The sequence below is a fragment of the Biomphalaria glabrata genome, chromosome 17 (genome assembly GCF_947242115.1).
Source record: "Biomphalaria glabrata chromosome 17, xgBioGlab47.1, whole genome shotgun sequence".
NCBI lineage: Eukaryota > Metazoa > Mollusca > Gastropoda > Planorbidae > Biomphalaria > Biomphalaria glabrata.
The window spans coordinates 1417183-1442253 of NC_074727.1; the positions used below are offsets into that span (position 1 = coordinate 1417183).

The window sequence follows — 25071 nt, forward strand, 5'->3', positions numbered from 1 at the left end:
TATAACAATCTTTTCACTATGGTTATTTTAAATCTCTAAGCGAGCCTAGAATATCAGTCAATCATAATGTTCACTTTTTTTGTTCTAAAACTGTTTTAATTTTAGCTTATTTGGACATTCTGCTGAAAAAAAAACAACTAATTTCATTAACTCTTTCTCTCCTAACTGACGATACCAACGTTGATTCCACCAGAATCTGGTAAATAATTACGGAGAGAAAGAGTTAAGTCAACGCTAAGGACTGAATCTTTTTGAAAACATCGCACTTCTATTTCTTAATTTTCAAAATTGAAGATCATGCGATTTTCCAGAATTTATAAATGCTATTGCGTCAGATATACCTGTTTTCAAGTTACAAGAAATTATTTCCTTTTTCCAGTCTATATGTTTTATGTCTATGGTAGCATCTTTTCAACACGTCCTACGTCTTAGCAATGGATGGACGTGTAACTTATCAAAAGCTTTAAGTTTAAACGACTTTCTTTACTTGCTGTTATAATCGAAAAGAAATTCGACTACGCATTCTCGAATCTATTTGTTTTATATGTAATTGTTTGCGTGTTTCTTGGCTGTTTCTTGGCTGTTTCTTGGCTGTTTCTTGACTGTTTATTGGCTGTTTCTTGGCTGTTTCTTGGCTGTTTATTATCTGTTTCTTGGCTGTTTCTTGACTGTTTCTTGGCTGTTTATTATCTGTTTCTTGACTGTTTCTTGACTGTTTCTTGACTGTTTCTTGACTGTTTCTTGGCTGTTTATCTGTAAACGTAGAAAACTACTGTAATGCGCCACGAGGTTCCCATCAAATGTGGGGCTAGGGGTGGGCACCCTGTACCACCTCCACCAAGCACCGCCTTTGATTATTGTTATTGTTGATGGGCTGTTTTCTGTGTATAGCATCCTGTGGATTCCTGTGATGGAGAGTGCCAATGGTGGACAGATCTGGAACTACATTCAGACGTTGTTCTCCTGTGTGTCGCCTCCGTGGTGTGCTGCCTTTTTGCTGGCGATTTTCTGGAAGCGAACAACAGAACCAGTAAGTAAGAGATTGTACATGTCATGGGCGTAGCCAGGGGGGGGGTTCTTGGGGTTCAACCCCCCCCCCCGAAATAAAATCCACTCAACCCCCCCCCCCCCCCCCGAAAAAAATCCTGGCTACGCCCATGGTACATGTACTGTACTTCCCTAGTTCTATTACAGCATGGAATGGGTTGCCTGAGCCAGCCAGGAAAACCAGTGACTTGGCAGAATTTAAGTCATTGGTTAACATACATGACTAAATTCATGACGCGTAGGACGTAATCATCTTTTTTGAAGTAACGTCTGTATTTTATAAGCTAAGATAAGTAGTTGATGGAGGATTTTAGAAGTGCTTGTACATGTTCTTATCTTAATGTAAAAAGATAAATTCCCTTTTTAGACCTTATGGTCTATAGAGCAGACGATGTAAGAGTCATCTGTTTCTGTGGCCTACGATTGACAAGGGTGTCATGTGGCCAGCACAACGACCAACCGCCTTTACTTTTCCACAACTAAATTTTGGCACCCATTAGGGCTGGGTGGGGCCCAAAGATCCCGAAATTAAAAATCCCAGTTTTGACCAGAAACCTCGGTTAAGAAGCCAAGCGCTCTACCGCTCGGCCACTGCACCTCCATTTCTTACGGAACGGATATCATGATGGTCTAAGGCAGTGAGGATCAACATTATACGGTCGACGGGCCATTTTAATTTTCAACACTCGTGTCGTGGGCGACATCAGCAAAACAACAAACAAACAAAAAAGAAATAGACACTAAGCCATTTTGATTAGAAACCATTGAATCTAGTACTTACATTGATTCATGAAAGTTTGTCCTAAACAAACTTTTAAATATCCGGCTGCATAGATGAGACATCCAGTTGGAACCCTGAATCTAGAACTCTAGATGTTCGTCCGTGAGACGATTACATAGTATGGGTGTCACCCGATTCATCATTGAAAAAGTTTGTTCTCACAAATAAGTCATTATTGGTATCATCGTTAACGCTTGTTTTGGTAGAGCTAGAAATGTTTCTGCAAGCAACACAGAGCAGAAATCCATAACCTGAATCCCTTGAAATTTGTCAAGAAGGGATGTTTAGCTTTGTAAATCAACAAGTTCCAGTAGCAGCTCTGCCTGGGCACTTGAAACATCGGCCGCACATGGATTTTTGAAACTACGAGAATTTTGTTCAATCTGAACACCATCATCACACGGTTCAGACTTGCCAACTTGCCACGTAGATTTATTGATAAGTAATTCAGTGAAGTTACTGAGACTCGGTTCCATTTGACTCGACAACTTTTCTAATAACTCTTGCTGTCAACTATACTTAATGCACCTTCAGTAGCAGGGCCGGTCCTACAGTATAGCCTAATTTGGGTTGTGATAAGGATAATAAGGGAAAAATAAGATTTTGTATTAGCAAATAAATTCGTCTTTGCATTTTATTTATTCTTTACTAAGTACCAAATCACTGTCAAATTAACTTTACGAGCCATCTACAGCAGATAGTAGTTTTCCAACAAAAAGAAGATAAACATTCAGATTTGCATTTGAGATTTAAAATCGACTAGCGAGTAGGATTAGCGTTTTCCATATTGAATGACAACCCGAAATGACAATTTTGTCTGTTTTAAGGAGATTTGCATCCGTTTTCAGAAGATTTTAACAATTTCAGGAGATTTTCATGACTTTTCTTATATTTTTTAATTTTAGGAGAATTCCAGGAACCCTTTAATAATAAGTTATAATGGTTTAATTTAATAATTTACACCTAGAATTCGCATCGCGCGGGGCCTATGAAAGTGCGGGGCCCACTGCGGCCACATAGGTTGCAGTGGCCTAAGACCGGCCCTGTTCAGTAGTCACTCCCACAAATTTCTCCCAAGCAAGAGAAAGATCCTCTGTGATGGTTGAAACTTCTTTGACAAGAGAGTCGGTCCCATGCATGCTTCTCATAGCTAGTGACTTCTCTAATTTCAAAACTGCTTTTTAGCGCGATTTAATACCAAGATTTTAGCGGTATCAGACATGTTGGTAGATTCGTCAGCGGCAATAGAAAACATTTCAAAATCTGGTTTGTTACATTTGAATGGATGGAGATCTCTACCCACATCTTTATGTCGCCTTGTATTGTCAAGAGAAAGATTGACAACGTCGACAGGATTCTTCAGAACAGTTTTTCCATCAATGATAGAAAACACTTTTTTATGCATTCGCTGTCAAAAAATGGTTCTTTTTGCCACTTTTTGGTAAATATTCTTATCCCTTCTTTCTATGTGAAATCTAGCAATCGCGTCTCAAACCCAAAATGCCGATTCATTTATTTAAATGTTTGATTTCATAAAACAGTCTATGTCCTTTAAGGATTCCACTCTATCTTTATAAAACAGAATATGGTGGCTTATTATCGGTATCAATCCACTTACCTTAACATAGAGAAAGTTGTGTTTTTTTTTTTCAAACTTTTTCTTTTACGAGAGGGGATTTCTACACTTTTTGCCAACGTTTCGGCGGGCCCGATGAAGCCACGTCGCTGGCCAGTTGTTTCCCGCGGGCCGTATTTTGGGCATCACCGGTCTAAGGGACATAGCCACAAAGATACAATATCACACACCATTTACGCAGTTCTGTCCCTTTCCTTAAAAGAAAAAGTTGTTACCTTAAGGATTAATACAACAATAATTATATAATTAGTAGTCCAATGTTTTATTTTCGGCGCCCTGGTATGTTCCTGATAGGTTTTTTTATTATCTTATATATTACAGACGTTACTTCAAAGAAGAAGATCATTACGTCCTACGCATTTCATGTTTACACTTCGTTATGCGTGTTAAGCAATGACTTAGGCTTAGGTCCAAAGCGCCGATATATTTCTTTATGGTATGTGAATAAAATACCAAAACTTCTCTGTAGAAATTACATTTTAATGTCGCACTTATCTCCTTTAGAGTCTTTCACAACTTTTAACAAGAATCAGCAGTTTATAAAACAAGATTTGACTGAGCGTGAATCAGTGGCGTAGCAAGGTACTCGTGAGCCCGGGTGCAAGAATATGTTATTGGGTCCCCTTCCCCAATAAGATGAATCTTTACAGAACAATGGAGTAATTTGAATGTATTGGTAAATTTACCAAAAGACATTACAATGCAAGTAGAGTAGCCTTTTTTTATAAGTAATAATGTCTTTACATTTCATTCAGTTAGTATTCAGACAAGTAATAGTGTCGTAAGAGCCAATGTTTGTACAATTTCCTAACAGAATTACACGACTTAAAGATGTTTCAATTGAATAAAGAAATGTTTTATGAGTTCTACATTCTACACATTTACATTCCCAAAACACTTCTAGGTGTAAAACTATTAAATATTGATGCAAACAATAATCTAATTCTACTTCCATCATTTAACAGTAACTAGATCTAAGTAGCAAAGTCAGTAACCAGTACATATCTATTTCTAAACTTTTAGCTGTTTCTCGCTCATTGGAAAGAACACAAGGTGATGCCAACCTGCTCTCAGTCATAGTAATTCTTAAAATATTTTTTTCCTGTCAGATTTCAATATTCATAGCAGTTTTAAATAAAGCCTAATTAGAGGTCTTTGTATAAATATAATTGTAATAACTTTCTTTAAGAACTGTGAACCAAATAAATACTAAGCATTGGTTAAAGAATGATACCTTTTCATTATCAATTTGTAAAAATGTTTGTAAAATGTTTGACATGTTTCGGATGTTCCTTCAGAATTGAAGATAATTACTTCCTAGTCCAAACCTCCCGCAGGACGACGGGGGATGGGAACGGGCAGGGTTTGAACCCTGGACCATCGATAAATCTGAACGACAGTCCAGCGCGCAAACCGCACGACCAGGCATCCATCCATCTATCTTCTAGGTCTTTGGGGCTGCTCTCCAATTCGGTTTCGCGATTCATTTTAATAGCACAGTGTTTCTTTTGCTTGCTTAGTATTTAATGACACTTTTATTCTGTTGTAAACATTTTTAACATACAGAAGACACCAAAACAATATGATGAAGACTTACGCTACTAGGCCTTTACAGTATAAACTTTGTCGGATTGGATATAATTATTTATTACATTTCTTAAGTCTGTTTAGATCTCAGACTTAATACTATTGCGGATACTCCATTGGAAATGAAAAAAAAATTATTTAGGTATTTTAAATACAGAAAATTAAAAGAAACAGACTAAGCTTTTAAAAAAATTGAATAATTAGTAGATGTGTCGAAATATTAATACTTGACCATCAGAATCTCACTAGACCTAATTGTCATTGTTACTCGCCCCTTTCTTTATTTGTCTGTACAACACATTCATAGTTTCTATATCTCTCTCTTCCTCATACTCCATTCATTCTAATACCAGCCTATTAATACTAACAATGGTTTATGAACATACATAGACGTCAAGGGGACGATCTGGCAACAGTAGGCCCCTCATACACTTAGGTCTAACCACCATGACAATAAACCTGATGGAGGACAGTTGCTTACAATTTAAATACTACAAGCCACTGGTATATTAACTCTAGCTTCAAACACATGGTTCATGTTTTCAAACTAATATACAGTTTCGTTCCACGTTTTGGATATTTCGAGGGAGCTTTTCAGATTCTAATATGGTATCAATTTTTACAAAATTGCATTTTTTTTCCTTTAGTGTCATCCCTAAGTTCTCACGTGAGCCCCTAACTGGTTAAGAGTTATGACTTTCAGCATAGACCCAGGCATCTGGGAGACAGAGGCACATGACAGAGCATCATGGCGTCGCGCTGTGAAAACTGGCGCACAGGTTGCTGAGGAAAAAAGAACAACGCAGGCAGAAGAAAAACGCCAGAAAAGAAAAGCAAGACAAACGACACTAGCTCCAGCTGGAATAACCTGCCCAGTGTGCAGCCGAACATTCCGGGCTCACATAGGTCTCACCAGCCACATGAGGAGGCATAAAACCCCAGTGCAAAGCCCTCAGCCCCCTGGATGACAAAGTGGTCATCATCGAACCACGATGGACGAACTATATATATATATATATAAGAGTTATGGACCCAAGTGCAATCAGTCCCTTTGCGCCATCGTTGCTGCACCACAGGCTGTGGGCCCCTAATGGTTGTGGGCCCGGGTTCATTGAGGCCCTTCACGCCATGGGTGCTACGCAGATCTCTCGGTCTCACGCAACCTTCTTATGTCCCTTGTTCATCTCCCTATTTCATATCTTAAAGATGACTTTATAAAAGCTACAATTTTAACATTTTTTCACAAACGGGTCGGGGGAGCGCATAGTTCTGACCATTGGGTGGGGTGGGGTGTGTGGGTGTTTCTATGGTGACGGTGAGGCGAAGTTAGCGATTGGTTGTGAATGATGCAAGATAGGTGGCGTTGTCGTCAGCGGTCTTATGACAGACGACTCCAGAACGTGAGACTGAAAGGTGGTGTTATTGTAGTGTGTTAGATTTTGTTGAAGAATTCTACTTAGGTCTATTACATTTATTTCATTTGATCACAAGTTGATTCTGTCTATATTATGATTAAGGTTATAGTTGTTATTGATCACAAGGATGTTACTCAAGTCTTTTCAAGTTTTATCTGTTACGGTATTATAAGCCTACAGCGGGTTAGCTGGTTACCAGCAATTTGGTACTACAAGTTAGCGTTAGAAATCAAATGAAAAAGGAACATAACAAGTTTCGAAAGTTTTGAAGTAAATACAAATTTTTGATATTTCAATTGGGGTTACAATGTGTTTGAATTTTAATCATAGTAATATTTCCTCCCCCGCAAAGAACAATCTACAATCTTCCAACTAAGAACAGGACACACACCACTATTAAATTACCACCTGAACAAAATAAACTCCACACAACTACCCCTTTGCAGACATTGCGCCCACCCCTTTGAAACCGTAAACCATATCCTCTTTGAATGCCCCTCCCTAATCCACCTTAGGCAGACCCTACTTCCAGTACAGCCCAACATAACCAACACCCTGTACGGCAGTGCTGAACAACTGATGAAAACAGCACACTTTTTTTCCTTGGCACAGTCTGCAAAAGAGCTCACAGCTCAGCAGCAATAAAGCTGGCTAGAAGAAGAAGAAGAAGAATCATAGTAATATGACAATGTTTAACATTAAAATATTTTTAGTTGTAGACCTTTTTTTTTTGGCTTCTAAGTAGTTGTTGGCCTCCTTCCGTCGTAACGACTTGGGTTCATCTCGTAAAACACTTGTTCACGTGACTGTGGAGCCCTATTTTGGAGATACACCCCCGTCCACATATATCGCAGGTTAAGATGGCTTTGGCTTTGATGGTACAGGAGCTAGACTTTATTTTTTTTTCGCTTGGCACGCTTTTGGGTTGACAGCCTCTAATTAGGGCCTTTAAAAACGTAGACCGTTTACCTGAAAGGGACCTGAAACAATATGACGACATTGCATAACGTCTTTCGACTTTTTGTTTACGTCCGAACGGTCGACTCTCTCTCTCTCAACTCTAATACATCGTTATGTTGACGACTTGCGTAGCAAAAAAATAAATAAATAAAAAGCCAGATACCCCCATCTCTATATTTTCATATAAATAAATTTAAAAAAAGCCAGATATCCCCATCTCTATATTTTCATATAAATAAATTTAAAAAAAGCCAGATATCCCCATCTCTATATTTTCATATAAATAAATTTTAAAAAATGAACAACTTGAAATCCAACTCGAGGGCTCAAGCCTCCTCAAGCGAATACACTAACCACTGTGCCAGCAAAGTGCTTATGAAAACAGAAGGTTTCATAGATATCTATTGTTAGTTTCAATACTTTAAAGCCACGACCTACTCCTTTATACAAAGTATAATGTGAGCTAATTCAGCTTATGCCACAACATCTGGCAAGTACAATTCCTTTCCCTTGTTCAATACCAAACAAAATAATTAATAACCAATAGTTAATAAAACTAATTCGTTACTTTTTTTAAAATTGATTCTTGTTTTGTCAGTGACTAGAGATAGTTCTGCCAAATTTCAGCTTACTCCCTTGAGGAATGTAGGATATATAACGTTTACAAGCTTTTTATCAGGCAGATTGATGAAAGCTTTTTTAAGTCTTCTCCTTGCCAGCTTTTTGCTGCTAGGATCTTTTGCAGACTGTGCTTTGTGGTAAGATTGAGAATATTAATTAGGGACAAACACACATGCATATTATGTTTTTTTTTAATTTATTATGCATGTCTAATTTTTGTTTTTGCCTACACTTTACCAATACAATTGTTTTCAAGAATTTGTTATAAGTGTAAACAAATGTATGTTTTAAATTAGGTATTTCTCTGATTGTTTAATTGTTGTTTTTTTTTTTATTATAACTCCAGGCAGTATTCTGGAGTCTGATCATCGGCTCCTTACTGGGCATCATCCGAATGGTGCTGGAGCTACTCTATAGGGGCTCTGCCTGCGGGACATTCAAGCCGGACCCCAGACCAGCCATTCTGAAAGACATCCACTTTTTTCACTTTGCAATCATACTCGCCTCGGTCACCGCAATACTGACAGTGACAATATCTCTCTTTACAAAACCTCGACCTCCAGAAAAGGTAAGTCTATAAAGATAAAGGTAAGTCTATGTAGAAAAGGTAAGTCTATAAAGAAAAAGGTAAATCTATAAAGAAAAGGTAACTCTATAAAGTTTTTAAAAAATGTTTCTTCTAATTTTTTTTTTTTGGTTAAGAGAATTCTCCAGTCGGAACCAGAGCTTTCATTTTAAGCAGATCAGTTTCTAAGCCGCGAATCAATAAGTTTGCAACAACATTTGTTATACTGAACGTATCAACTCACTCCGTCTGTCTGTCCGTCTGTCTGTCCGTCTGTCTGTCTGTCCGTCTGTCTGTCCGTCTGTCTGTTCGTCAGTCTGTCCATCTGTCTGTCCGTCTGTCTGTCCGTCTGTCTGTCCGTCTGACCGTCTGCCTGTCCGTCTGTCTGTCCGTCTTCCTGTCCGTCTGTCTGTCCGTCTGTCTGTCCGTCTGTCTGTCCGTCTGTCTGTCCGTCTGTCTGCCTGTCCGTCTGTCTGCCTGTCCGTCTGTCTGTCCGTCTGTCTGATAGAAATTTTGATTTCTCTCACTCCCCATTCTCCTATCACGTTAAAACTTTTCACACTTATTCATAGTTCCTAACAAGACATGAATCAATTGAAAAACAAACGATAAGCTAATTAAATAGTGATAATTAATTAATTAATACTGTTTGTTATAAAAAAAAATCTTACACTATTGATATATGTGGCTGTAAATGTGAAGTTCTTCCCATTTATTTATTTTTTAAAATTTTTTTTTTTTTTTACAAAAACCTTCACTTGACTCAGACCAATCGTTTTGGGAACACCGGAAGTTCACTACAAAACCGAAATGGAGGTTTAAAAAGAATGTGTGTTTGAGCAGGCTACTGTATGGCAGTGAGTCATGGACTACTTAAGCAAAAGCAAGAGATAAAATCAAATTAATTTCACTTTCACTGCCTCCAAAGGATCTTGAAAATCAAATGGCAAGAAAGTGTGTAACACTAAGATACTTGCTCGGACAGGTTCTCATTGCAACTTAACTGTAACGATCAGACTTGCCGGGGATTATATTAGCAAACTTGACAATTCAATGAAATGAAGAAAGAAACATCTCTCTGTATTTTCTTCAAAACTTCTTTAATAATACTTCTTCAACTTTCACATAAAAATTAACTTCTCAATTCAATAACAACTTGACTTGATACTTCATAAATAAAACTTAAAGATACATGAAACTTCACTTAGTATAACTTCAACTTCAGCTAATAATATTACTTCAACTAATACAACTTTTAATTAATGGACCCGCTAATATTACTCTACCAAACCATTACTAAGTGAGGACTAAGCGAGGTCCCCGTCTAACTGACTTTCCCCTAATTTATACTTTTTTTAATCGGATGTTCTAGAATCATGGAACCTTCTCAGATACTTATTTTAGTAACTTTGACCTTCTAGAAGCTGACGTGTGCTATTTTTTTCCTTAACCCCTTTCTTTAATTGGATACCTAAAATTAACTTGTTTACGCTGGACACTTGCACTGGTTTGAACTCGCTTCTAGAAACTGGTCGAAATAGGTCACAGACTCGACTCGTGACATTAGCCATCCTCGGACATTGCCACAAGGCGTTGGCTTGGTCATTTCCGCCGGATGGAGGACGATTAGAACGGTAAGTGATCCTTTATGGTCAACTTGCGACTGGCTCAAGAAAAACTGGGCGTCCCAACCTCCGATATGTGGATGTAATCAAACTGCACCTCAAAGCAGTGGACATCGAAGATGAATTCCTTGAGAGCACGATGTGGAGAGTGATGGTGACCAAAAAAAATTATGGACATTGGCCTCAGCCCTGGAAGAATAGCAAGCTAAACGAAAAATGCCACCAAAGAGAATGCCACCTTAACCTACGATAGATATGTAAGGGAATATCTCTGGAGAAAAGGTCTCCTCAGTCACATGACAAAATTCCCTACGAGATGAACCGGGTTCAAATCCTTGTGAAGACTGAGATTTTTACTTTCTGGATCTCTTCAGAGCTCCTCTGAATGACACCCCAAAACAACAAATTTTTCTATTTTTTAGGAGATTTTTATGAGTTTTCAGAAGATTGGATCAATTTCAGGAGATTTTCATGACTTTTTCGTATATTTTGCAATTTCAGGAGATTTCCAGGATTTCCTGGAAAATCAAGAGACCGCGGTAACCCTTTAATAATAAGTTAAAATGGTTTACACCTAGAATTAGCTCGGGGCCTATGAAAGTGCGGGGCCCACTGCGGCCTAAGGCCGACCCTGGGTGGGAGGGATTGTGGGGGAAAGTAGAGAGAATATCAAAGCTTAATTAGTATATATATTGTAATAACTGAAGGGAGGCAACTCAACGAGACAAAGACGTTTATTTACATAGAGACATGACAAACACAAAGGGGGCATCTGCCTTGAGCACAGCAACTCCATATTGGCTCTCCCTTCTTGGGCGGAAATCGTTTGTCTCATGTCAACATCCGACTTGTCTGGTCACTGATAGTGCGCTTCTTTTTTCTCCACTATCTTGGATGGCGGTGCGCATGGCAAAGTCATAACAATATTTTTCAATAAGAGTTCCTCAAGCGATTGTCGCACAATTGTTCAATATGGACAAATACGGACCTTATTATTTGCCATAGAGTGGCCGCTGTCATAGGCCTCTCTGTGAAAAAATATGTGACTAATCAATTCCCTACAGCCCAACGGATGTACGCATATTTGATTTAATAAATGTAAGTGGTTAAGGAAAAAAGGAAACCCATTAACTATGAAACGGAAACACGAGACTGCAATTCTAGCTGGTTTTGAGGAATAGAGATACAGTCTGATATAGAGTACTAACAATACCATACATTTGACACATCAGTTTTCAATAAAACTCAGCTGGACTTGAGTTAAATCTAGAGGAAGTTTGTCTGTGTGTGTTTGGGGGGAGGGGGGATATTTTGTACGATAAAACCCTCCCCCCCCAGACTACGGGCGCTGCCAACCGGAAATACAAATGAAAACTATTACCTTTGCAGAAGCTGAATTTCCAGAACTTATTTAGTGCGTCACCCCCTCCACCTCATTCAAGGATTTTTTTTTGAACGCAATATAAAATTTATTTTTTTTTAATGACCAAATTCATTGAAATATTGTCCGAGAAACTGAGTCTAACTTTCAACTCCAGTTTCGTTTTCATTCACAGCTTCGTCGTGTCACGTGGTGGACACGTGATGACCCGGAAGAACTTGAAGAGTCAGACTCAGACGATAATTTAGGTAACAATGAGTTATACACAATAATTACCTTGCTCTTTCTTATTGAAATCACCTCTTTCCTTCAGAATGACTGTATTAGTAATGAAAAAAAAATATCAAGGAACTAATTAAATATTGGGTGGAAAACAGAAAAATAGGACTTTATATCATCAGCCATACATCTATTTCTAGTTTTATTTTACTTTGCAATATTTCAGAAGCGGAAATGAAATCTGAGGAAGTGATCAGCGCGCAGCCATCTCGGCTCAAGAGATACATTTACAAGTGGCTGTGTGGTTACGATGACAGGCCACGTCCGAGACTGACCCTAGAGGACAAGCTGCTGATGAGAAAAAGGATGCAGGACATAGGAGAGGACCCTCGTGCTAGGAGAGTAAATAACGTCTTGGCGGCTATTGCTATAATTATAACTACATTCCTGTTAGGTTACTTTGGCTAGGTTGCATAAGCCTAATAATGTTACTTTAAAATGCTGCTGTGGTTAGACTACATTGGTTAGGTTAATCTTGTAACGACATTGTAACATTGTTACTGTGGTTAGACTTCATTGGTTAGGTTAATCTTGTAATGTTACTTTAGTACGGCTACTTTGATTATTGGACTTTGTTTGTGTAGCTGTATGACTAACTGTTAGCGTTAGGTCTCAGTTTCATCCCCGCAATGTAATCAACTCGTCAAATATGGAAACCCCACGGGGGATTTTGTTGCCATTTTGTAGCCTATTCCTCATCTCCAACAGAGCGTGTCCACCCGGCTGACAAGTGTCGTGAGGGGACATCATCGCTAGCCTTGGTCCTGGCAATGTCATCAAACTTATCTTAAGCAGCGTTGCAGTTGTCTCTCCCTGTAGTCCACCACCCAATTTTATACATGTATTTATATTTTGCACTTCGGTAGGGCTCCATAAATGTTATCAGGTGTACTTTATTAAAACATTGATTTTACTTCATTTTCATGTTTAGTTTATGCTGTGTATCATAGTGTATATCTTCCTATAAGGAACCTTTCGAAGCTCATGCAATAAAGAGATTTCTAGGAAATCACATTTTCATTATGTTGTTATTAACATTACAAAGAGCCACAACTCGATGTAGTCTTTAACAGGAAGATTTTAAAGTAGTGAGTTCCCTTGTTCTTGTTCAAGAAACTATAGAAATATCTTGATGTGTCATTCAGCTAAAAGCTTTTGTGGGAAATGCAGGATCGTGTAATTCAAAGAATGTTGCACCTCTTTTATTTCAGTAATTCCTGTCTTTATTGTGTAAATTATGATAACTAATTTCTCATACACTGAATGCAGATTCTGATTTGGTGATCTAGATTTGGAAATATTAAAAGAGGGTGGGCTAAACTAGAATATTGGATCAAGCTAGAGATATAGTTTTGATAGTGTGTGTCGATAAATTGTATAAGTATTATATGCATATGAGACAAATTAATTTTAGCAGTCCAGATAATGACTCCTTCGTAAGATGGTGAGCAAAATTTTCCCCGAGCGTCTATTTATTTATTCAACTCGTAACTGAATACAAGCGGGAATTCTTACTGAAAGGCGTTTAAAATAGACCAAATTTAATTTTGAGAAAATTATATATTGAAACAAAAAAAAAAAACAACAGTCAAACTAGAATTTCCACATGTGGTAGTATTTTTCCCCCATAGATATATATAAGCTGTGAGAATTCTGGGAAACCCGCGGTTCTCAACCTTTTAAGCTCGGCGACCCCCTTTTACAATATACCACTCTGCCGCTACCCCCCCCCCCAACTTCTTATTTTTGATGGTCTTAGGCGACCCCTGACAAATCGTCAATCGACCCCCACATCACCAGAAAATTCCTCAGTGGAAACTGTTAAAGGGACTACGATGAATTTTGTTTCTCTTTAGCAAAACTCGACCCTGGCAGCGCCAGAGAATGACTACTCGTTCATTTCTAACATAATAATAATAATTTTATTTATAAAGCGCTGTTAACAAACAAAATGTAGGCTCAAGGCGCTGTAATAACATTACAAACACTGACACGACAGATACAATGACAGTTAATCTAAAAAAGTTTTAAACAGATAGGTCTTAATGTTCTTCTTAAAAGTGGTGTAGCATGTTGTCTGTCTGAGATCAATGGGGAGTGAGTTCAAACCTTTGGTCCGTGAACTGAAAAAGCCCGCAGACCGTAGCTTTTGAGGGAGAAACGTGGCACTACTAAAAGCGTTGAGTCCATTGAGCGCAGGGCTCTTTGGGGGACATATGGAGTAACCAGTTCGCTAAGGTACAAGGGCATCTCGTTGTTATATATACGCTGATGACAAAGTGTGGCGACCTTGTAATCGATTCTCGCTTTCACGGGAAGCCAATGGAGCGTGCGCAAGAGCGTAGTAGCAGAATCTTGTCTAGTTTTTTTTAAGGACGAATCATGTACAGCGGTTGACCACTCCCTATTGATAGCCGTGGTCAACCTCTCAATTACATAGTGAACCTTATCTTATCTTATCTTATATAATGCAGACGTTACTTCAAAAAAGAAGATGATTAGGTCCTACGCGTCATGCATTTTGGTCATGCAATGACCTAAATTCTGCTAAGTCACTGGTTTTCCTGGCAAGCCCAGGCAAACCCATTCCATGCTGTAATAGCACCCAGGAAGAAGGAGCTTTTGTACAAATGTATCCTAGACAATGAGAACTACCAATTCTTTTAATCTTTAAGTAGAAACTGATAAAAACTTTTCGCATGTAAATTATGAGTGAGTCTGGTGTGAATGTACATTTAGGCTTTCTGTAGTTATAATCTTTTGTTTGATCTAATGCACAAATTGTAAGACAAATTTCCTTATGGATAATGAAGATTGTTATTATTATTATAAAAGAACGAGTATTCATTCTCTGGCGCTGCCAGGGTCGAGTTTCGCTAAAGGGAAACAAAATTCATGGTAGTCCCTTTATCAGTCTCCACCAAGGAATTTTCTGGTGACGTGGCAGGTCTGCAGAAGTACCGCCCTCTGACAGGCAACGAGAATGTTCCTAGGAATGCCAAGGGCCTTGAAGGTATCTGTGAGGTCAGTACTATTATTCCCTCGGTTGATATGACAATGGGGTATATTGTTATTTTAGATAATTTCCATAAAACGCTTAATCACCAAGACAAGGTTCCCATATTTTCGTTGTTTTTCCAGCTCGGTTGATATGACAATGGGGTATATTGTTATTTTAGATAATTTCCATAAAACGCTTAATCACCAAGACAAGGTTCCCATATTTTCGTTGTTTTTCCAGCTAGTTTTTTTTTTAAATTATGAGATAGTGGTACGGCGATGTCAATAATGGTAGCGGCCTTTTCTTTTTTATCGATGAGCAGCAGATCAGGGCGATTAAAATCTACCGTTTTGTTAGTCAAAATAGGCATATCCCAGTACAGTAGATGATCCGTAGACTCGAGAACCTCTTTTTTTTAAATAGCGATTCGCATGGTTTGTGACAACATTCTTCAAAATCTGTGTTCAGACTCTACCTATGAATTTGCGACTGTATAAACGAATCGCTATTAAAAAAAAAGATTTCGCGTATACCGCTCGCAACATGATCCTTTTTTTTTTCCAAGAACGCTTATTTGCATTTATTTATCTTTAGCTGCAGATTCAGATTATGAGGCGCCTTTTATAAAGTCAAATGTATTACAGTTTACAGCAGTCCATCTGTGGAATTTTGCGTCTCGAGAGATGATCTTTGCCCTTTGCAACTTATTTCGTGCTGCTTGGTCGTGCGGTTTGCGCGCTGGACAGTTGTTCAAGCTCATCAATGGTCCCAGGTTCAAACCCTGCCCGCTCCGATCACCTGTCGTCCAGCGGGAGGTTTGGACCAGGAAGTAAATTATCTTCAAGTCTGAAGTAACATCCGAAACATGTCAAACATTTGACAATAATAATTGACCCAGGAAATAAATACAATCTATTTCCTAAATCATGCTTTAAAGGCTATAACACCGGAAGATCTTAGAAAAAAAAATCGTCTGCAAGACAAATGTAATTATTTTCACCAAAGTAAAATATTTCACCTGAAAGGATTTTCAACTTCTTTGATCTGAAGATCATTTTGATTGTCGCCTACATTAGTTCTAATGAAGATCACGTGTGCAACCGCCATTGCTGTAGATCCTGTACATATTTTTATTTAGAAACTCATAAGGACATGGGAGATTTTTTAAAATGGTGAAGAGGTCTATGAATAGTTCAATTTTTACAGTATATCATGCGGAAGTATTATTAAGTTGTGTTTTTTTTAAAGCGTAGTAGAGATTATTTTGTATACACATTTGACCTAAACTAGACAAGCTTAATTAATAAATTGCAAATTTAGGCGTGTGTCTAAATAAATAGCTATATTAGTGTTATTAATTGGATAGGTATGTAGCTAATGGGTAGAATTAGATAGCTAACGCATAGGTGGCTTTGTGTAGCTAATGGATATGTAGCTTTATGTGGTAGGTCTATATGCAGGTATGGATAGCTAAATGGACAACTAAATCTATGCATCTATTTATGCAACTAGATCCATACCACATGTGAGACTTTATTATATTCTGTTGTTAAATAACGATTGTAGTTTCAAGAGTTCAGAATACATGACTAGATCTAGATGTATACAAGTAAGTGATCAATGTATAAAACTAAATGAACAGATAGATTTCAATGTATAAAACTAAATGAACAGATAGATTTCAATGTATAAAACTAAATGAACAGATAGATTTCAATGTATAAAACTAAATGAACAGATATATTTAAATGTATAAAACTAAATGAACAGATAGATTTCAATGTGTAAAACAAAATGAACAGATAGATTTAAATGTGTAAAACAAAATGAACAGATAGATTTAAATGTGTAAAACAAAATGAACAGATAGATTTAAATGTATAAAACTAAGTGAACAGATAGATTTCAATGTATACAACTAAATGAACAGATAGATTTCAATGTATAAAACTAAATGAACAGATAGATTTCAATGTATAAAACTAAATGAACAGATAGATTTCAATGTATAAAACTAAATGGCACTTCACTGGCACAAAGACTTAGACTAAATAGACTAATTAAAAAAAGGATCGTATATCACTCGAATGCAGCTACGATCTCTTGAAGAGCTTTTTCATGAAAGATGCCCTTCCAAAACACTCTCGATTCTTAAGGACAACCTGCATCCATTAAACCACTGTTACATAAGATCTGAACGAAGTGGTCGTCTCCTTTCCATTAGGACTAAAACAGAAAGATTTAAAAACTCCTTCAACCCACTGTCGGTCAGAGTGTTACAAGATCAGCTGTCGTCATCGAGAAGTTCATAGAAGTCAAATTCATAAAGTGCTGGTTGTGAGTGTGTATGTGTTTCGTGTGTGAATGTTGTTCGAATTTTTCATCTATACTGTTATTGTACAGTAGTTACGCTGATATTGTCAATTGTAGTCAAACTGAATTTCCATTTCTTCTTCTTCTTCTTCGTTCTCATTGTTATGTTGGAGTGTTCATATGACTAGACCAATACATGAGATGAACTGCGCAGTGGTTTCCAAATCAGGGAGCTCTCCATATAGCTTCCTTTCTATTGGGGTGATTTGGGGCCAATGTCTTATACGGGCCTCTTGGTAAAGAGAGCAGTTTTGGAGGACGTGGTCTGCATTCTCTGGTGAAATTTCCATTTGATTGGATCAATAAAATTATCTTATCTTATCTTATCTTATCTTAAATGAACAGATAGATTTCAATGTATAAAACAGATACATCCATATGTATGAAACTAAATAAACTGATATATATTTATATTAAATGAGTAGCTCATTACGTAATGAATTCTAAAGCTAGATCAAAAGTCAACTTAGTAAAATAGCTACACTCTATGTCATGAATGGGTGACAGGTTTAAAATACAAAGATATCTAAGCTAGTGAGGCAACGATTTAAGTAAGGGGCTAGAGGTGGGGAGGTGGGGGGTTTAGCTGAAAAAAGGGAAGGGCACTCAAAGTCTATTTCCTTAAGTTTGTTCACAGTACTTAAGAACGTGGTTGAAGGATAATAAAACTCGGTGGGGCTTGTAGAATACGTGATCGAAAATCGTCGTTGCAAGTAGGTCAATGTATTGACATTTTTGTCTTAACGAGAGAGAGAGAGAGAGAGAGAGAGAGAGAGTAGGAATGAGAATAAAAGAGAGAGAGAGAGAGAAGAAAATAATGAAAAAAAGGTTATGGAAAAAGAGAGAGAAGGAGAGGGGGAGGGTAAAAACAAGAGATAGAGATTCAGAGAGAGAAGGAGAGAAGAGAGTGGAAGTTAGTTCATGGTGGAGCAATTAGTCCATGGTGGGGCAGTTAGTCCATGGTGGGGCAGTTAGTTCATGGTGGGGCAATTAGTCCATGGTGGGGCAGTTAGACCATGGTGGGGCAGTTAGTCCATGGTGGGGCAATTAGTCCATGGTGGGGCAGTTAGTTCATGATGGGGCAATAAGTACATGGTGGGGCAGTTAGTTCATGGTGGGACAATAAGTACATAGTGGGGCATTTAGTTCATGATGGGGCAATAAGTACATGGTGGGGCAGTTAGTCCATGGTGGGGCAGTTAGTCCATGGTGGGGCAATTAGTACATGGTGGGACAGTTAGTTCATGATGGGGCAATAAGTCCATGGTGGGGCAATTAGTCCATGGTGGGACAGTTAGTTCATGATGGGGCAATAAGTACATGGTGGGGCAGTTAGTCCATGGTGGGACAGTTAGTTCATGATGGGGCAATAAGTACATGGTGGGGCAGTTAGTCCATGATGGGGCAATAAGTACATGGTGGGGCAGTTAGTTCATGGTGGGACAATAAGTACATAGTGGGGCAGTTAGTTCATGGTGGGACAATAAGTACATAGTGGGGCAGTTAGTTCATGGTGGGACAATAAGTACATAGTGGGGCAGTTAGTTCATGGTGGGACAATAAGTACATAGTGGGGCAGTTAGTTCATGATGGGGCAATAAATAAATGGTGGGGCAGTTAGTTCATGATGGGGCAATAAGTTCATGGTGGGGCAATAAGTTCATGGTTGGACAATAAGTTCATGGTGGGGCATTTAGTTCATGATGGGGCAATAAATAAATGGTGGGGCAATAAGTACATGGTGGGGCAGTTAGTTCATGGTGGGACAATAAGTACATAGTGGGGCAGTTAGTTCATGATGGGGCAATAAATAAATGGTGGGGTAGTTAGTTCATGATGGGGCAATAAGTTCATGGTGGGGCAATAAGTTCATGGTGGGACAATAAGTTCATGGTATGGCATTTAGTTCATGATGGGGCAATAAGCTTATGGTAGGGCAATAAATTCATGGTGGAGCACCTAGTACATAATGGGTCAATTAGTTCATGCTGTGGAAGTTAGTACATGATGGGGCAATTAGAACATGGTGTGGCAGTTAGCTCACGGTGGGGCAATTAGTACATGATGGGGCAATTCATGGCGTGGCAGTTAGTATATGATGGGGCAATTCATGGCGTGGCAGTTAGTACATGATGGGGCAATTCATGGCGTGGCAGTTTGTACATGATGGGGCAATTAGTCCGTGGTGTGGCTGTTAGAATATGGTGAGGCAATAAATACATAATGGGTTAATTATTTTAATGTGGGGCAATTAGTACATGATGGGGCAATTTATGGTGTGGCTGTTAGTACATGATGGGGCTATTAGTCCATGGTGTGGCAATTAGAACATGGTGTGGCAGTTAGTACATGGTGTGGCAGTTAGCTCATGGTGGGGCAATTAGTACATGATGGGGCAATCAGTTCATGATGTGGCAGTTAGTACATGGTGTAGCAGTTAGTACATGGTGGGACAATAGTACATGATGGGACAATCAGTTCATGATGTGGCAGTTAGTACATGGTGGGACAATAGTACATGATGGGGCAATCAGTTCATGGTGTGGCAGTTAGTTCATTGTTGGGCAATTAGTACATGATGGGGCAGTTAATACGTGGTGTGGGGCAATTACTAGGTCTTGTGGCAAGTAATGTATGGTGGGACAATTAGTACTTGATGGGGTAATCAGTTCGTGGTGTGGCAGTTAGTACATGGTGTGGGGCAATTACTAGGTCGTGTGGCAAGTAGTACATGTTGGGGCAAGTAGATATATACGTTTCTGTTTTCTGTTTGTACCATCTCCATTCGTCAACAACTCAGATAAAAACTTGGCCTCAAAGATCAATGTAAGATAAGGATTGAGCCATACTACGAGCGATTGATCTATCAGTTTTTATAAATCAATAATTCTTAGTAATAACTATCGGAAAAACTCAATATAAAAACTATTTCTCAGAATAATCCTCCTTTGACTTTCAAATTGATTTTAATGTCTTTCTCACTAAATGTACCGACAGAAATAAAAAAAAAAAAAAAAACAGTACGAAAATAAATGTATACTCTAAACAGCGGTTCTCCAACATTGTATGATTTGTATCGCCTAAAGTAATTAAAGTAACTGACACGAAGGCGCGGTGGCTGAGTGATAATGCGCTTTGCTTTTGAACCCTAGGGTTCGGAGTTCGAATCCTTGGTGAAGGTTGGGATTTTAAAAAAACGTGCGCCTCTGAATCCAACTACTTTTAATGGGTACCTGGCATTAGTTGGGGAACAGTAAAGGCGATCAGTCGTTTTGCTCGTCACCTGACACCCTCGTTAACCGTGGGCCATAGAAACAGATGACCTTTACATCATCTGCCTTAAGATCTAAAAGGGGAATTTTTTAAAAACTTTATTTGACATGATTATATCCCTTTGATGTTGACATATTATTATTATATTATCTCCCTTTTTGTCATTGCAAGGCTTTTTGGAATTATCCCCTTATGTATGAGGAACACTGGAACCAAGATGTTTTTTTACTTTTAAAACAATTCACACCAGACTATCAATAATTTCACACAAACTCAACGGAGGCACCTGTGGGTTCGATGTTTGATTTCGATTTTTTTTAACACGGAGAAATTGAGCTTGAAAAAATAAATCCCAAAATCGCCCTTCGTTCTTGACAGATGAGTATGTCTATGTTGGTGACTATTGCAGTAACAACAAGGGACTTCTTACTTTAACTATCTTTTATCACCCCACCCCCAAATCAGTGTTGAAGTTAATCTGTTTTATCGAATTTATAGAAGTTAAAACGTGCTTTAGATTTTTCCAAGTACATCTTAAGAAATTCTGTTAAATTTTCGCATTTTTCAACGACCCTAAGACGCTATTGGCTTGTGAGGTGGGGCTTCGGTTTTTTGTATACATATGCAAGGAAGCTTCATAACAGACGGGCGATATGTGGAATTAGGGCCTGCCTTGGGTAATCGGAGGCCCAATGCGTAGTGAAGTTTGTTTGCCTTAAATGCAATAGAAAAATAAAAAAAAATTAAGAAAATATGCACAATGAAATAAAGGCCTTCTTGTATCTAGATCTAAATCAACAAATAAGTTAAACTCATAAAGCGAAATTTTTTGTAGAGTTCTATTAGCGTTCTGTAAGCGTCTTAAACATATTCATAAAACCAATTTTTAAGCTCAATCGAAGCCCTGATAGCACGAATGGATTTCATGGACAATACATGGTAGTGCAACTTCAAATAACATTTCAACTTTCACCAAAAGGAAAAAACAGTGGTCTTCTAATATATGTAATCTAACAAGAGGATCTAAACATTTGTGAATAAACTTTGAATCCTATTAGAGACTTAGAGAGAGGCTGCTAGACATAGAGCCATATATGTTTGAGAATTAGTATATGTTTCGTAATTTTTTCTCTATGCCTTTTGTCGGCCCTGGTGTAAAATGGAAAATAGTTTGAGGAAGTGCGTTGAGAAAAATGTAAGAGATTCTTTTTCACAACAAAGCCGTTAAAATGTAATGAAAGTCCAAGTGTGTTTGGTAGTATTCATAAATTAAATAATTATTATTATTTACTGCCCACACACCTTTCAACCCCCTGCATATTAGATAAGAGTTTTAAAATTTAAAATTTTAAGTTATACTTATCGCCCTTTTGTCACATCATTGTTTGTAGGCCAGTGACATGAATTGGTTTAAAAGCACGAGATCCATTTGTTTTATGAAGAGTATGAGGTCGCACGGGAAAAATCAAAGGGGCCACAATGAATTGTGGGACCTTAATCACATGGTCAAGTAGTAGACCCTAGAGATATGGCAGAAGACAGACGTGTCTCGTATTTAAGATGAAAGTATTATCAACCATGTATTTGATGAATTGACTTGGATTACCTTCTCCTAGATACCCCCTCACCCCAACTGGTCCACAAATAAGATTGGACCAATGCGCTCTGAGCATGCTGTAAGCATGAATATGACGCTACTCTCCTATTTTTTATTATAATATTGTTTTATGTGAAATATTCTAGGCTATTTCTTGGTGGCTGAAGTTGCCAATATATATTATAAAATATTTTTTGTGTTAAATAAAACCATGTCTGCTCTGCTCGTGTGGTTATTTAATAAATCTACATCTTGCCGTCTCATAACTCAGTAGATCTAGAGGTAGACATACGCGACAACAAATTTCGGTGTGTACAAAGATATTTAATTAATACAACAGGAACATTCTAATGATACCAGAAAAGATATTTACATTACACAAGAACGACGCTCAATCAAATAAATAGGGCGTGACACTTATGTAAAGACAAAAGTTACAGATTTTGTGCTAAGTACAGACCCAACGCGTTACGCTTACTGAACCACAGTTATCTTGTAATATCTACGTGACTTACGCCACTCCCCTCCCCTTCTCGTCACTTTCTACCCGACCTCCTTATGTGTAACTTTCTAAGTTGGTCCCAAGAGAAATAGGACAAGAGGGGAGACAATTCACTGTCTTACATCATCGTTGTCGACCAAATGGACCTCATTCACCAATCGTAAATAAACACATTTAGCCACGTCATAAAATTGATAAAACAATGAAAAATACGTATCACGTGACAGCCTTTATGGATTACATAATTTTTATACACAACGGCTGCCAAGTCGTGAGGTTTGCACGCTGGACTGTCGTTCAGATTTATCGATGGTCCAGGGATCAAACCCTGCCCGCTCCCATCCCCCGTCGTCCTGCGGGAGGTTTGGACTAGGAAGCAATTATCTTCAACTCTGAAGGAACATCCGAAACATGAAAAACATTTTTACAAACAAACATTTTCATATAGAAGATATATAGAATCACGTGGCTAAATGTTGTTTGTTTACGATTGGTGAATGTGGTCAATTAGGGCATTAGGCAATCAAACGTCCAGACACCGCTAAGCCCCAACACGCTTTCTTCACCATCCCCTATCTCTTATCGTAGTCTTTTGGACCGTTGGGGCACCACCAGGGCCGCCGCGAGAGTTGTGGCCGCCAGCGTGCAAAATTTTAAAATGCCGCCCCATTCCCCCGCCCCTTTTTTTTTTCTAGAAAAAAATTCATTAAGACTGAACTGGCCACTGTACCAAAAGAGCTCCCCAGCCAAAGACCATTTTTTTGTTGTTAGTTGATCATTCGTTTTTTTTGTTTTTTTCTGTTCATCTTCGCATCGTGATCGTATCCCGTCATGCCCTCTTAGATGTTTTATTTCCTATTTTGACTTCTCATTTTTGTTTATTACGAAGTTATAAAGTGTTGTATCTTGTATCAGTAATTGGGAGAAACCCCAGAAAATGTTCAAGAGGTTACTGCTAGACTTTTTGTGTTGAGAATTTTATTTACTTGTATTTGCCAAGAAAGTCCTCTTTTAATTTTTTATGGTTTATCGTGGCATTCTGGTTTATTCCAAGATATTTATAAAGGGAGGCAGAGTTCAGTTCTTCGATGCCTTCAAATGCAATGTTGGTGTTGGCTGACTTGCCCTTTTTTATGCTTATGATACCGCACTTATCCAAGCCAAAAGACATGCAGATATCGTCACTAAAGCGTTTTACCGTTTTAATAAGGTGTGTAACTTTTGCTCGTTCTCTGCATATAGCTTTAAATCATCCAGGTGAGACACAGACTTTGTACATTTAGTGTCAACCCTAAAACCGTTTGTAGTGCCATGGAGTAATTTAGATAGTGGGTTAATAGCTAGGCAGAACCAGAGCGGAGATAGAGAGCTGTTAATTAAGATCTAGGTTCACAGTCAGCAATAAACAAAACAACAACCCTTAGTGTCATGGCGGAGAATGATACTTTATTATATGAAGTCAGAGCAGACTGAGACGTCAAAACCTTTGTGATAAGGACATCCAGTATAGTTTAGTTTTACAGCTCATGGAGTTAAAGAAATCTAAACTCATCATCAACAACATCGGGCCCGTTAGCCCTTCTTATTTGGTGGCTCTCAGGATTGACAGGTGCACTGCACCTCAATTAAGCATTAATGGCCAACCACTAGAAATTGTTGATCACTTTTGTTACCTTGGCTCCATCATATCCAACAACACTCTACTGGATAAAGACATAAACCGCAGGATAGCCAAGGCAATGGCCACCATGCAGGAAAGAGTCTGGGACAACATATTGCTGACTAGCAGTACCAAAGCCCTAGTCTACCGGACCTGTGTGTTGAGCACCTTGCTGTACGGAAGGGAAACATGGTCAACCTACTCATGGCAGGAAAAAAAGCTGAATGTCTTCCACCTCCGATGCCTAAGGCGGATCTTTAAAATAAGGTGGCAAGATAAGATAACCAATGAGGAAGTGCTACATAGAGCAGGATGCCTGGACATCCGCTCTGTTATCAGCAGCAGACGCCTTGGCTGGCTTGGCCACGTTCGTAGAATGCCAGTAGGTCGACTGCACAGGACATCCTGTATGGCGATCTAATAGAAGGCAGGAGAGCCGCTGGTCGCCCACTTTTACGTTATACGGATGTATGCAAACGTGACATGAAGCTCTTCAAAATCGACACTGGCAACTGGGAAGAGGTGGCACTGGACAGATCCACATGGAGAGAGAGCATAAAGGAAGGGTCACAGATTGCAGATGTCATACACAACAGAAGCAGAAAGAAGGGTGAAAATGCTACGGCGCTTGGTGATTATATATGCCCAACCTGCGATCGCAGCTGTGTATCAAGGATTGGCCTCTTTAGTCACACAAGAAGTTGCAAAGGGAAAAGATCGTCTCTCGAGACGTAAAATGCCACAGAAATCTCACACCATTGCCGAGGA

General features: G+C 38.5%; 1 protein-coding gene across 1 annotated transcript in view; it reads left to right on the forward strand.

Annotated features, from left to right (window-relative positions):
• The window catches only part of LOC106073154 (sodium/glucose cotransporter 4-like), a 31787-nt gene extending 18641 nt beyond the window's left edge, over nt 1-13146 (forward strand). The window contains exons 12-15 of the mRNA XM_056014907.1: nt 892-1030; nt 8394-8615; nt 11794-11866; nt 12064-13146. Of these exons, the coding sequence (XP_055870882.1) occupies nt 892-1030; nt 8394-8615; nt 11794-11866; nt 12064-12305 (676 nt within the window). The 3' untranslated portion in view covers nt 12306-13146. The remainder of the gene's footprint in view (nt 1-891; nt 1031-8393; nt 8616-11793; nt 11867-12063) is intronic.
• Nucleotides 13147-25071: the final 11925 nt, after the last annotated feature.